General features: G+C 40.5%; 1 protein-coding gene and 1 long non-coding RNA gene across 2 annotated transcripts in view; one reads left to right on the top strand and one right to left on the bottom strand.

The window, feature by feature from the left end:
* LOC113627543 (uncharacterized) overlaps nucleotides 1–12,076 on the bottom strand; it is a 31,395-nt gene extending 19,319 nt beyond the window's left edge. Inside the window, exons 1-3 of the long non-coding RNA XR_003435597.1 lie at nucleotides 12,031–12,076; nucleotides 5,582–5,626; nucleotides 1,339–1,434 (exon numbers count right to left, since the gene is read on the bottom strand). This is a non-coding gene — a long non-coding RNA (uncharacterized LOC113627543). The remainder of the gene's footprint in view (nucleotides 1–1,338; nucleotides 1,435–5,581; nucleotides 5,627–12,030) is intronic.
* Nucleotides 12,077–13,710: 1,634 nt separating this feature from the next.
* The window catches only part of GTF2A1 (general transcription factor IIA subunit 1), a 46,200-nt gene continuing 44,957 nt past the window's right edge, over nucleotides 13,711–14,953 (top strand). The window contains exon 1 of the mRNA XM_027120228.1: nucleotides 13,711–14,189. Within this exon, the coding sequence (XP_026976029.1) occupies nucleotides 14,160–14,189 (30 nt within the window). The 5' untranslated portion in view covers nucleotides 13,711–14,159. The remainder of the gene's footprint in view (nucleotides 14,190–14,953) is intronic.

The raw sequence follows: 14,953 nt of genomic DNA, 5'->3' as shown, positions 1-14,953 counted from the left end.
TCAATTGACCTCTTTAACCCCACTAAATACAATCCTATTTCTGTGAGCTAACAACAAAGCTTCTCAAAAAGTTGTCTATATTTGCTCTCACCATTTTTTTTACTTATTTTCTTCTCAATTCACTATAATTTATCTTCCATCTCCATCACTACACTATAATGGCTTTTAAAATAAATAAATAAATAAATGTTTATTTTTGGCCACGTTGGGTCTTCGTTGCTGCGTGTGGATTTTCTCTACTTGTGGTGAGCGGGGTTACTCTTCACTGCGGTGCGTGGGCTTCTCACTGCAGTGGCTTCTCTTGTTGCGGAGCACGGGCTCTAGGTGCGCGGGCTCAGTAGTTGTGGCTCGCAGGCTCTAGAGCACAGGCTCAGTAGTGGTGGTGCACGCGCTTAGTTGCTCCATGGCATGTGGGACCTTCCCAGACCAGGGCTCGAAACCGTGTCCCCTATGTTGGCAGGCGGATTCTTAACCACTGCACCACGAGGGAAGTCCCTATAATGGCTTTTGTCAATGTCCTTCAACTTGATAAATCCAAGATCTTTTCTATCATTATCTTATTTGCTTCTCAGCAGCAGTGGACAGCAGTAACCACTCTTTTTGAAACATTCTCTTCCCTTGGTGCCTGTGTCCACCCCTTATCCTTACTCCTATTCTCCTGGTTCATATGCTACATCATTTCCTGCCCCTTCCCAGTCTTGTTTTTTGGATGTTCCTCCTTGGCCCATTTTCTAAATATCAGCATGCTTCCCCTTTCTCCCCTTACACTCCTCCCATGATCTCATACATTCCATGGCTATAAATACCTATACATGCTAAGTGATTCACAAATCTTTATCTCCAGGTCAGCTTACTGAGTTCTAAACTCATATTCAACAGTTTATTATCGTCTCCAGTTGAACGTTCAACAGATGTCTAAACCTAACCAAAACAGAAATTTTCTCACCCAAACATGTCTTTCCCTCAATTTTCCCCAATCTTAGCAACATCCTCCCACTTACTTAACAGAAACCTGAGGGGTTTTTCTTGGCTGTGCCGTGCCTGCGGCATGCAGGATCTTAGCTCCCCAACCACGGACTGAACTCGTGCCCCCTGCAGTGGAAGTGGACTTCCACTGGACCGCTGGACTGCCAGGGAAGTCCCAGAAACCTATGAGGTATTTTTGATAGTTCCTTTATCTAAACCTCATGTTCTACCGAAAGCAAGCCTAACTTCATCTCTTTTCAAAACATATGATGAATCTTTCTTTCCATCTCCACTCTTCTCACCTGAATTTCTACAATTACCTAACATGTTATATAATATTTACTTAGTTATTTCGTCTATTATCTGTCTCACCAGTCTTATGAACTTCAGGAGTGAAGGGAATTTTGTCTGTTTTGTTCTGTGCTGTACCCTCCTGGCCTAGAATAGGACTTGATGTGCCATTAATATCTGTTGAATGAATGGAAGAAAAGTCTAGTGGGAATCAGACAAAAAGTAATTACAATGCTTTTTTAAAAAAGGAGAAACTATGTACAAAATTTAGAAAAGACAATATTTCCAGGCCTTAGAATTAGGCACAGCTTAATCTTTCCCTTTGTATGAAAGAAAAATAAGTACCAGAATAAAGAACACTGGGGAAATGTTTGTTTTAGTTTTCCCTTTAAAATGTATGTTGAAACAAACTGCACAAGTAATTATATCAAATATTATTACTTTCCAAATGATTAAAAAAATATAGAGAAATAATGATAGGGGAAATGATGGAAGGAATTAAAGGTTTCAAGAGCTGATTTCTCCAGAAAGGAAGAAAGGATAGATATGTGAAGAAAAACATTGTAAGTGTGTAGTATGAAGAAAGATACAGAAACAAATTTTAAAAGGCAAAGAACTTTTTCTGGAGGAATGAGAAAGGAAGTTGGTCTCAACTTTATAGGACAGCTACATGGGATCTTTATAAAGTCAGAGATAGGAGGGACAACCTATAGCGTGGGTAACTTGTGACTAGCAATTAATACTTAACAGGTGGAAATCCTAAGACTCATCAACTCCATTTCTTAGAATCCACCCTACAAAGATAGTAACAAAAGCATATATAGGGGCACGCACAAGGATATTGTTGCAACAATGTTTAAAATAGCAAAAAAGGAAAGAGTCTAACTGCACTTTCAAGTTAAATAAATTATTGTATACTCATACTATGAAACTCCATGCAGCCACTAAAAAACACCTGAGTCAGCTTGAAATTTACTAGCCTAGGAAGAGATAGACTGGGTCTATGAAAAAAGCAAGTTGCATATAAAATTTAAAGCATGATTCCATTATCTAGAGATAGGTACAGGGAAAACACAGGTGTGATTGAGAGGTGTGACTAGAGACAAGAACACAAGAGTTTCATTTTTATTTTCTATAGTTTTCCTTTGATGGTTTTGGTAATTTAATTTCCCTCATTTTGTGGTCCCCCCACCCCCAATAAAATATTTTTTAAATGTTATGATTGGTTAAGGTTAAAATTAAGAGGGCTAAGTATGGAGACTAAGAATATACTGAGACTTTCAAAATGGTCTGTATTTGATAATCATCCAATCACATTTGTAAAAAGTCAGACAGAAATTCTGATTTCATTTTTTAAGCCAATACTGGAATGATGAAATTACATCAACAGCCTCTGTGATGTAAAACAGCCTCTGTCACCGAACAGAGGCTATGTTTGGTATTCTGTAACTACTGCATTAAAAAGGAAAAATAAAAGCAAAGGAAGAAAGGGAGACTGAGAAGAGAAGGGAGAAAGGAAAGTATATAAAGGGAGGTTAAGCGAAAAGGGGAGAGAGACAGAAAGAAGGGATTTGGACTTGATTGTGTTGTCGTTTGCTAAAATTAGAATTAAGAAGCAAATATGTGATGAATTCTATCGTTTGAAAATAAAACCATTGCTAGTGGTAAATGTCACTAAGCAGGCAGCAAAATATATGAAGAGGAGATGAAACACCATTCTAGGGACTGTGGTTTCCTAGTCCTGTATTCTATCTGGGTTCAGGTGTATTTTGCCATCCTGTGGCCAAATAACAGTATTGATTTTTATCACACACTACAACATATCTGAAGCCTGAAAACTTATCATTTTAATTTGAGATTTACTGAGGAATGGTAATGCATTCTATACTTCACAAATGAGCAATTATAACTCTTGACTAGAGTTTATATAAAGCCTCAGTTTTAAACAATCTGAGTCATTTCAGTAAAGTGATGATTTTCAACTGATGTTGAGACAGAGAAATCAGTTATTCAAATGATCTATCGTCAAGAACTGGTATTAAAAAATGTACTTATCTAGAGTGTAGTATGTGTTTTATCTCAAACTTGGAATTGCTTTCTTCTTTGATTCTAATTTTACCAATGGAAAAAACTTACACATTCAAAAGATAGATATGAACTTGCACTATCACAACACTGTTAATCAACTATACTCCAATATAAAATAAAAAGTTTAAAAAAAACCCCAAAAGATAGGTATGAGCTTGCTTAATTGGTGAACTCAGTTCAGAAGTGTTCTGATTCCTAATTTTTGTTCCACTCCACTGCTTACCATAATCTAGACAAAGACAAAATAGAACCCATTTTCATTACCATCAAAATTATTATTATTACCCCTGATCTTTACGGAGGACCTACTATGTGCCAATCACTGTGCTAAGGGGCTTTACATGTATTATCTCTTAATTCTCCCACAACTCTCTAAAGTAGAGAGAGTTACTAATATTACTGCCATTTTACAGATGAGGTAACTTGCCTATGACTGGAACAAGGACAAGCATCTTGGTCTGATTACAAAGCTCATGCTCTTGGGTACTGCTGTACCACTATCCCTGTCAATACACATGGCCTTTTCTAATTTATTGCGCAATGACGTTGGCACAGGCCCAATTTCATTTATTTTTTTATTTTTTGCGGTACGCGGGCCTCTCACTGTCGCGGCCCCTCCCGTTGCGGAGCACAGGCTCCAGACACGCAGGCTCAGCGGCCATGGCCCACGGGCCCAGCCGCTCCGCGGCATGCGGGATCCTCCCGGACCGGGGCACGAACCCGCGACCCCTGCATCGGCAGGCGAACTCTCAACCACTGCGCCACCAGGGAAGCCCCTCATTTATTTTTCTATCTACACAATGGGAGTTATACCACTGGTCCATGAGGTAAAATAGAAAGACTTCCCCTTCCCAATGTTCTACCACTAAAAATGGTAACCCTCCATTTTCTTGTTTTATGAAAGCACTTAAAATATAATTATAAAGTTAGACAGAAATGTTTTGATTATACTCTTGCTAGAAAAATGACAATTCTCACCAAATTCAATAATTGAGTAAGTGCTATTCGGAATGGCAAATGGATGATTTTCAACTAATGTAGAAACAGAGACATCAGTTATTTAAATGATTTAATAAATGCGCTTTGATGATGCTTTTACAAAGGTAATCACATTTAATCGCGACTAATCTCATTTTCAACTCTCCAATTTTTATGTTATAGTTTCTTCTCCCAAATGAAGTTTAACACATATATAATTAATATATATTTGACAAGCTTAACTACCAACATAATTTGATTCAAAACCTCACATCCTCCTGGATTGATAGCTTCTTATTTCTAAGACAGGTGGAAAGAGCCTTGAACCTGGAGCTCTAAAATTTCATGAGTAAACAGCAGTATAACCTTGGGCAAGTCACTGCTTAACCTGAGTCTCAGTTTCCTATCCATAACAAAGGGATAACATTACTCGTCTCATTGGACTGTTACAAGTTTTAGAGGAGGTACCTTGTGATTAAATCTTTTAGACTAAGTCCATTATAATTATTATTGTCTCTCAACTTGGCAGGGAACACAACAAAATGGCAAATTCCTCTTCTTTTTTAAATCTCCGTTTTTCCTGTTTAAACATCCTTTTTTTCCCCTAGTTGCTATCTCCTTACTTTGAAGAACCATCCTACATTAATGCAGACCCTTGTTCTCACGAGGTATTTGAACTGCATCTCCTGATTTTCTCCCAGAAACCCTTGTTAAATCAAAGACCAGCCCTTAGTATTTATGCAAATTCCTTACTTCCACTACGGCCTGGAAGCTACAATAATCTTTCTGCCACCTCCCCTTTCATAATCTCTACTACCTTTACTATCAGAGGAAGGTAGGTTCTGGAGAAGAACTGAAATTGAGCCATCTACTTCCAGTTTCTATAATAATTCTCTAAGATATAGTTTGTAGATTAACTCAGATTTAATTTATCCACTATGATATATTTTATTAGAAAATTGTCTGTGTAGAATTATCTTTCATATCAGAAGCCTCTATCAAGTTAAAGATATATGAGTAAGAAGGTAAAGTTGGTAGGTAAATCAAAGATAACTTGGCCATTAGAAGAATATTTTTATAAAAACATCTGAGCAAGCACCTTACTTTTCACCATTTTTAACTGTCCCAAATCACAGCTGTTCAACTTGTAAATCAAGATAAGGCATATGTAGCTAAGATGTAAGAATCAGAGAAAGAGGAAACCCACGTAATTAAACACAACGCTTAATATTAATTACACTTATAACACAATACCTACCAGGCCTTCTTGGGAATATCAACGGTCTTTCCACTGGAAGACAAGCTGTATGGACAAAGAACTGCTACTGATTGTAAATAAGGATTCATTGGCTTATTTTTAACTTTTTAATGGAAGATTTCATTTAATTCAATAATTCTTTAGTTTCATCATATATCCAGTAAGCGTTTGAATTTCCAATTGTCTCATAATTGTCATCTTTCTTTTACAGTTTATTTGAATTAGGATCTAAATAAGTTCCATATACTGTGATTGACTGATATGTCTTTCAAGTGTCTTTCTCTGTAGGCTCCTTTCTCGTTCTGAATTTGTTTGTTGAAGAAATTACATCATTTATCCTGTGGCTTCCCAGGGTCTGGATTTTGCTGGCTGCATTTCTGATACATAGATGAAAATGTCCCTGCAACCTGTGTATTTTTTGTACATTGTTAGTTGGATACAGAAGCTTGATCACATTCAGGGTATATATTTTGGGGTGGGAGTGTGGGTAAGACTACCTTACAGGTGGTAGCATGCTCTTCATCAAGAAGCACATAATACCTGGCTATTTTATTTCTTTTTTTATGATGTTGGCAGATGTCAGTGCTTAACACCTCCATTTCTTAATTCATTAGAGGTTGCAAAATAGTGATATTCTATTATTCTTCATTCACTTATTAGCTGTAATACTTCTTTAAAGAGAATCTTCCTCTTATCTACTGTATTAGTTTCTTGAGGCTGTTGTAATAAATAACCACAAATGTGGTAGCTTAAAAACAACAGAAATTTATTCTCTCATAGTTCTGGAGGCCAGAAGTCCATAACAAAAATGTTGGCAGGGCCATACTCCCTCCAGATCCTCTAAGGGAGAATCTGTTCTTTGCTTCTTCCAACTTCTGGTGGCTGTTGGCATTCCTTGTTGCTGCATTGCTCTAATTTCTTCCACTATGGTTACATTTCCTCTTCCTCTTCTGTTTGTTCACCTCCGTGTCTCTTATAAAGATACTTGTCAATAAATGTAGGGCCTAACACAGTAAAGATTTCATCACAAAATCCTTAACTTAATTATACCTGCAGAGACCCTTTTTCCAAATAACATTTACAGTTTCTGAGGATTAGAACATGAACGTATCTTTTGGTGGGCTACCATTCAAACCACTACATCTACTATTTGATAATTGGTACAATTCATGTTGGAAAGGCTGGAAATGCTTGATTATATTTATTTACCAGTCTTCAAAATGATGAGTCGTTTCCCTACCATTCTCCAATGGTGACCAATCAGAATTTTCATGTTTTTTGGGTTTTTTTTGCAGTACGTGAGCCTCTCACTGCTGTGGCCTCTCCCGTTGCTGAGCACAGGCTCCGGATGCGCAGGCTCAGCGGCCATGGCTCATGGGCCCAGCCACTCTGTGGCATGTGGGATCTTCCTGGACCGAGGCACGAACCCGTGTCCCCTGCAGCGGCAGGCGGACTCTCAACCACTGCGCCACCAGGGAAGCCCTAATGTTTTGTTTTTTAGCAGCATTATAAATTAATGGATTTAAATATTTGATGCAATTCAACTTGCTGCACGTACTATCCTATTGATACTCAAAGTGTCTCATCTTTGGCCAGTGGGAGCCTCTTCATGTTGGCTCCTAAATTCTTTTGACATGACACTAGAAGTCTTTGATATCTTCTGTTATGAGTTGAATTACCTCCTCCCAAAGAGATATGTTGAAATCCTAACCCCCAGTACCTTAGAAAGTGACCTTATTTAGAAATAGTGTCTTAACAGAGGCAATCAAGTTAAAATGAGGTCATTAGGATAAGCCTTAATCCAATATGATTGGTATCCTTATAAAAAGGGGAAATTTGGACACAGAGATAGACATGAACTGAAGGAAAACAATGTAAAGACACAGGGAAAATGCTATGTAAAGATGGAGACAGATATTGGAGTGATGAGACCCAAGGCAAGGAATTCCAAGGGTTGCTGGCCACCACCAGAGGCTGGGAAGAGGCAAGGAAAGATTCTACCCATAGTGTCAGACAGAGCATGGCCCTGCTGACACCTTGATTTCAGACTTACAGCTCCCAGAACTATGAGGCAATAAATTTCTATTGTTTTAAGTCACCCAGTTTGTGATACTTTGTTACAACAGCTCTAGGACACTAATACACTTTCATGCTATCTGTATGAAAATATATTCTAGATTCATTTTGCATTAGGTAGGGCAATAATAGGCAATTCATTTGGTTTAAATTAATATGTTTCTTGCCCCAGTCCTGGAGTGAGAAGTATTTCCAAGGAGCTCTAATTCCTTTTAGTGGAAAATGGTACTTCAAGATCATAATCCGGGAGCTAGTAGTGCTCACAGATACCAGGCTGATCACCAGTGAGGTGTTCAGACTTTTTCAGAACTATGTATTCAATATATTTTATAAGTTAAAATGTATTGACTTTGGGTTTTTGTTGCTTAAAAAAAAAAAAAAGACATTTCCTGCTTTTGACCTAGAATTAGAATAAGATATTTCTCCAAGGAGCATTGGTCTTAAAGTACCATAATCTAGGTACCAGGTATACACATTGTTAATGGGTTGGTTATTGTTTCTAGGACTTTTCAGAGCCAGGGAGAAATATTTGAGACAAAATACACCGTGACACTTCTAATTTAAATTCAGGACTACAGAATTTTCATTTATCCTCTTCTGTCTTAAATCTGAATTTCATTTCTCCTATGTTGGGAATCCCGCTTCTCAACAATGACTGGGATGGTATAATTACATCATATAATTACTCATCTTCTTTATCCCACATATCACAAAAAAAAAAAAAAAGAGGGCTTCCCTGGTGGCACAGTGGTTGAGAGTCTGCCTGCCGATGCAGGGGACACAGGTTCATGCCCCGGTCTGGGAAGATCCCACGTGCCGTGGAGCGGCTAGGCCTGTGAGCCATGGCCGCTGAGCCTGTGTGTCCGGAGCCTGTGCTCTGCAATGGGAGAGGCCACAACAGTGAGAGGCCCACGTACCGCAAAAAAAAAAAAAAAAAAAAAAAAAAGAATACATATACAACATTACCACCACAAATAAAAATATTGAGAGCAGTGAAAAAAACTTTTCATATTTTTGTCCTTAGAGAATATCCCACTACAGATATATATAGTTTAATGACCGTGTTTTAAAGTCACTTGAAAAAGTTCCTCTTCGTGTGTTATGGAATACACTGTTAGGTTAATTTGCTTCATTTTATTTTCAATTTTGGGATTTCTTTTCAAAAGTTAACTTTGTTCTATAATCTACCACCTAGAAGAATTAGAAAAAGAAGAACAAACAAAACATAAAGTCAGCAGAATGAAGGGAATAATAAAGACCAGACAGGAAATAAATAAAACAGAGATTAAAAAACAGAAAAGGTCAATAAAACCTTTTTTTTTTTGAAAGGATAAACAAAATTGACAAACCTCTAGCCAGGCTCACCAAGAAGAAAAGAGAGAGGACCCAAATAAACAAAATAAGAAAAAAGGAGAAATAACAGCTCATACCATAGATACATAAAAAATCATAAAAGAATACTATAAACAGTTATATGCCAACAAATTGGACAACCTATAAGAAACGGACGTTTCTAGAAATATACAGCTTGCCAAAACTGAGTCAAGAAGAAACATAATTTGAACAGACTGATTACTACAAGTGAAATAGAATCTGCAAAAACAAAAACAAAAAAACAAAAAACCCTCTGAAAACAGAAGTCCAGGACCAGACAGCTTCACTGGGGAATTCTACCAAATAAAGAAGAACTTATACCTAGCATTCTCAAACTATTCCAAAAAACTGAAAAGGAAGGAACACTCCCAAATTCATTCTATGAAGCCACCATCACCCTGATACCAAAACCAGACAATGACACTACAAAAAAAAAAAAAAATTACAGGATATGTTTGATGAATATAGATGTGAAAATCCTCAACAAATATTAGCAAACCTAATTCAACAATACACAGAAAGGATCATACACCATGATTAAGTTGGATTTATTCCAGGGTTACAAGGATGGTTCAACATATGCAATTCAATCAATGTGATACACCACATTAACAAAAGAAAAGACAAAACCACATGATTAACTCAACAGCATAGAAAAAGCGTTTGACAAAATTCAACATCCATTCATGATAAAAACTTTCACCGAAGTGGGTATAGAGGTAACATATCTCAACATAATGAAAGTTATTTATGACAAACCCACAGCCAACATAATATTCAATGATGAAAAGCTGAAAGCCTTCCTACTAAATTCAGGAACAAGATAAGGATGCCCACTCTCACTACTTCTATTCAACATAATATTGGAAGACCTAGACACAGCAATCAGACAAGAAAAAGAAATAAAAGGCATCCAAATTAGAAGGGAAGAGGTAAAACTGTCACTATTTGCAGAAGACATGATACTCTATATAGAGAACCCTAAAATCTCCACACAAAAACTATTAGAAGTAATAAATGAATTCAGCAAGGTAGCAAGATACAAGATTAATATACAGAAATCAGTTGCATTTCTTTACACTAACAATAAAATATCAAAAAAAGTAAGAAAACAATCCTGTTTAAAATCACATCAAAAAAATATTTAGGAATAATAAACCTAACCAAGGAAGTAGCTATACTTTAAAAGTATAAGACATTGATAAAACAAACTTAAGATGATTCAGAGAGGGCTTCCCTGGTGGTGCAGTGGTTAAGAATTCGCCTGCCAATGCAGGGGACACAGGTTCAAGCCCTGCTCCAGGAACATCCCACATGCCGCCGAGCAACTAAGCCCATGCACCACAACTACTCAGCCTGTGCTCTAGAGCCCACAAGTCACAACTACTGAATCCACATGCCACAACTACTGAAGCCTATGTGCCTAGACGCCGTGCTCCACAACAAGACAAGCTACCGCAATGAGAAGCCCGCACAACACAATGAAAAGTAGGCCCCGCTCGTCACAACTAGAGAAAGCCCGCACAGCAAGGAAGACCCAGCGCAGCCAAAAATAAATAAATTAAATAAATAAATTAAAAAAAAAAGATTCAGAGAAATGAAAAGATATCCCATGCTCTTGAATTGGAATAATTAATATTGTTAAAATGGCCACACTACCCAAAGCAACCTACAGATCGAATGCAATCACTATCAAAATACCCAAGATATTTTTCACAGAACTAGAAAAAATAATCCTAAAATTTACATGGAATGACAAAAGACCCAGAATTGCCAAAACAATCCTGAGGAAAAAGAATAAAGTTGAAGATATAACCCTTCCAGACTTCAGACAATACTACAAAGCTATAGTAATCAAAACAGCATGGTACTGGCAGAAAAAAACAGATCAATGGAACAGAATAGATAGTGCAGAAATAAACCCACACACCTATTAATCTACAACAAAGAATATAAAAGAATATACAATACAGAAAGGACAGTCTCTTCAAGTGGTGTTGGGCAAGCAGAACAGCTACATGTAAATCAATGAAATTGTAACAGTCCCTCACACTATATACAAAAATGAACTCAAAATGGTTTAAAGACCTAACTATAAGATATGCCACCATAAAACTCAGGAAGAGAACATAGGCAAAACATTCTCGAACATAAATAGTAAGAATATTTTCTTAGATCAATCTCCCAAGGCAAAAGAACTAAAAGCCGAAGTAAGCAAACGGAACTTAATCAAACTTAAAAGCTTTTACACAGCAAAGGAAACCATCAACAAAATGAAAAGACAACCTGTGGAATGGGAGAAAATATTTGCAAACAATGTGATCAACAAGGAGTTAATATCCAAAATACACAAACAGCTCATATAACTCAATATCAAGAAAACAAACAATCCAATAAAAAAATGGGCAGAAGATCTAAGGGAGGGTGGAGAGATAAATTAGTAGTATGGAATTAACAGATACAAACTAAATAGATAAACAACAAGGATTTACTGTATAGCACAAGGAACTATATTCAATACCTTGTAATAACCATAATGGAAAAAACCTGAAAAAAATTACATATATATAACTGAATCACTTTGCTGGACACCTGAAACTAACACAATATTGTAAATCAACTATACTTCAAATAAAAATTAGGTGAAACCTGATTATAATCTTATTTGGTAGGGCTGAAATATATCAGTGCTTTTTATATCTTGAATGAATGCTGTAATTATGCAGTATACTTTACAGTAAGACTTCCATTAGGATTAGCAAATTTGAGATATAAGATCTTTCCTCTCAACTTCTGTATTCTCCAAAACAGCAGTCCCCAACCTTTTTGGCACCAGGGACCAGTTTCATGGAAGACAATTTTTCCACGGACTGGGGAGGGGGGGTGGCGGTGCAGGGGGGGTGTGGTTTCGGGATGATTCAAGCACATTACATTTATTGTGCACTTTATTTCTATTATTATCACATTGTAATACATAATGAAATAATTATACAACTCACCATAATGTTGACAGGAGGTGGAGCTCAGGCGGTAGTGCAAGCAATGGGGAGCAGCTATAAATACAGATGAAGCTTTGCTTGCCAGCCACTCACCTCCTGCTGTGCAGCCTGGTTCCTAACAAGCCGCGCACTGCAATGAAGAGTAGCCGCCGCTGGGGGCAACTAGAGAAAGCCGGCAGGCGGCAACCAAGACACAATGCAGCCAAAAATAAATAAATAAATAAATAAATTTTTTTTAAAAAGTAGTACTTACATAAGGAGGTAATAAGTCCTCTTAAAATAGTAAGAAGTGAAAAGTATTAGTATAACTTTTCCGGCTAATGGTCACCCGACTATTAAATGAATTACAAATGTTGATGGAATCATAATTTTATATAATACATAAAGAACACTATGATTTCCTGTGATTTTTTTTTTGTTGTTGTTGTTCTTTGATGCTCCCAAACAAGCAGCTGTGCAGCGAACTGAGAAGCAACTGATATTCCTCAACTATGGTTTCAGAGGCATACAAGTTTGACATTTTGTTTTGCTTTGCCTTTTGAGGATAAACTCCCTCACTTGTCCAGACTACATTCCATGTCTCTGGAAATTCCTAGGGACAAGAAAATTAGGTACTGTGAGCTCTGCCTTCTAAACAGAGCATTCTCTGTTCTGCGTGAAATGTTGATATAAAGGCGAGATTAGCTTGGACAGAACAGGTCAAAAGCCTACTGAGTTGCAGTCCAAGACATGGACATTTTCTGCCCCTCTTACGCAGCGAGAGGCCATGTGACTTGGTGTGTCACATGCCAAGTATTTCAGATGTTAGTATGTCCTGACCATGTGGAGTCACTGAATTTTGGCAATATTTTTAAAAACCGAGAAAATTTGTGCGATCGTAATCCCGGTTATCAGTGTTTCGGGTTGGCGGTGGGTGGGGGGGGGTGGCATTTCCACCACCTTTAAAAGTCATTTAAAGTACGTGGGATAGTAGAGGCCGGACCTTTGGGGAACTTAAACCCAGAGACTTTGTAGCTTACTGATGGAGAGAACTCATACGGCTTCAGATGTTATTAATTCTGGAATGTGTTTACGGGGAGCCCAAATCAGCTTTCATCCCTTTTAGGAACTCGTACACAATTCTGCAAGCTAAAGGCCCATCCTAGGGAAGAGGTGCCAACGCCTCGGAAATCGGAATCTGAGTCGAGCCCGTTCTCGGAGATGACTCCGCATTTGAAACTTCCCTCAGTCCGAGCGCGCCAGGGCCAGGAAGCTGGGCCACGTGACCGGCCCTCCTCCGCGGCCATTCCTAGCGGGGCAACAGCCAGCGCCCCTTCAGCATTTCGTATCCCCTCCACCGCGCGACGGCGCATAAATGCCCGACGCGCGGCGATCCCAGCTAGCTCTGGACTCCTGTGTCACCAGAACTCACGCGTTTTCCAGCAATGCTTAGCAAGTTCCTCATCCCAAAGCAGGTGCAGGAGACTTCCGCCTGGGTGCCGACCACGTGATCACGCGAGACTTGGGGAGACAGAGGTCCAACTTCACTACTTAAGTCCCCGGGCCCTGCCCTCACAACAGCCTCCATTGCGCGTGACGACGCGCGGCGGCCTCCGCCCCGGCGCGCCTGCGCACGCGGCTCTCGCGGTGTCTCGCGCTCAGACCCGCCCACCTCTGCCCCCGCCCCTTCCGCCCCTCCCTCCCCCTCCGCCCTGTCTCTCGGCGGCAGCGGCGGTGGCGGCGGCTCGCGCAGCTTGTTGGCTCACTATATAAAGGGGAGAAGCGGGCGGACCGGACGGCTGGAGCTGCAGCCGGTGGCGGCAGCGGCGGCGCGGGGAGCGGCGACCGGTGGTGGTTTCCCTCCTTGGTGCGGGGTGGGGAGCGGGCAACGCCCCCAGGACCCCTGAAGGGTCGTGGCCTTTTTTTTTTAAGGGCGATTCTCGAGTTTTTAGCTCCGAGGACTGCTCTCCTCCTCTACCTCCTCTCACCGCTCCCCTCTCCTCCGTCAGGATACGATTTTGTTTGAAAAATTTTTCCCCCCAATTTTGCGGTGGCTTGGGTCACCCTCCGGGTGTTCTTTTTTTGTTTGTTTGTTTTTGTTTTTATCTTTTCTCGGGGTTGCCCCCCTCTTGTTTGTGTTGTGTGTGGAAATGGCGAACTCGGCAAATACAAACACCGTGGTAAGGACGTGGTTTGGTGGCCGGCGGGGGCTTCGTTCAGGCGGCAGCAACGGCCGGACCGGGCGGGGGCGGGGACGGCCGCGACTCCCGGCCTCGACTCTCTTCAGCCGCCCGCGCGGCCGCCGCCACCGCCGCCGCTTCCCGCCTCAGGCGGAGCGGGCCGGTGCGCCGGGCGGCGGGCGCGGGGGGGTGCCGAGGCTTGCGGCCGCGGCGGCGGGGAGGGCGGGGGCGCCTGCTGGGCCTGGGGCCGCCGCGGGGCGGTTGGGCCGGGGCGAGCGCGCGGCCCCGGCCCCAGACCCCGGCCGCCAGGAGGGAGGGCGGGAGGGGCGCCGCCGCTTCTCCCCGAAGCGGGCCTGGCCGCGCCGGCTGGAGGAGGGCTCCCGGAGCAGCCTCAAAACAAAAACCGTGTTTGGGGAGCTGGGCGAATCCCCAAGACCCACCGCGATCCACTTTAACGCAGTGAAAGGTTAATGGCTACTTTGGGGGTTACTTTGGGCGTTTTGGCGGTTGTGCTTAAAGAGCCTTCATTGGGGCCATTTTATGTTTAAAAAAAAAAAAAAAGGACGAAGGTTGAAAAGCACTTATCTCGGTTCCTTCCGAATCGGTAAAATGGCGAAGGGGAAGCAAAACCCCCATCGTATCTTCGACTAGCAAAAGCACCAAAACAAACAAAGCCTACAGTAGTGGTCAAAGTGCCCCGCTTTCGCCTTGAAATTTGCCTACTTCTCACCGTTTGTCCCTTTTTTCTTACTTGCGATCACGTA

This window comes from Aethalodelphis obliquidens, unplaced genomic scaffold (assembly GCF_003676395.1).
Source record: "Aethalodelphis obliquidens isolate GAN/ISIS:26980383/991018 unplaced genomic scaffold, ASM367639v1 scaffold21, whole genome shotgun sequence".
Lineage (NCBI taxonomy): Eukaryota > Metazoa > Chordata > Mammalia > Artiodactyla > Delphinidae > Aethalodelphis > Aethalodelphis obliquidens.
This window is presented reverse-complemented; position numbering and strand designations above follow the sequence as displayed.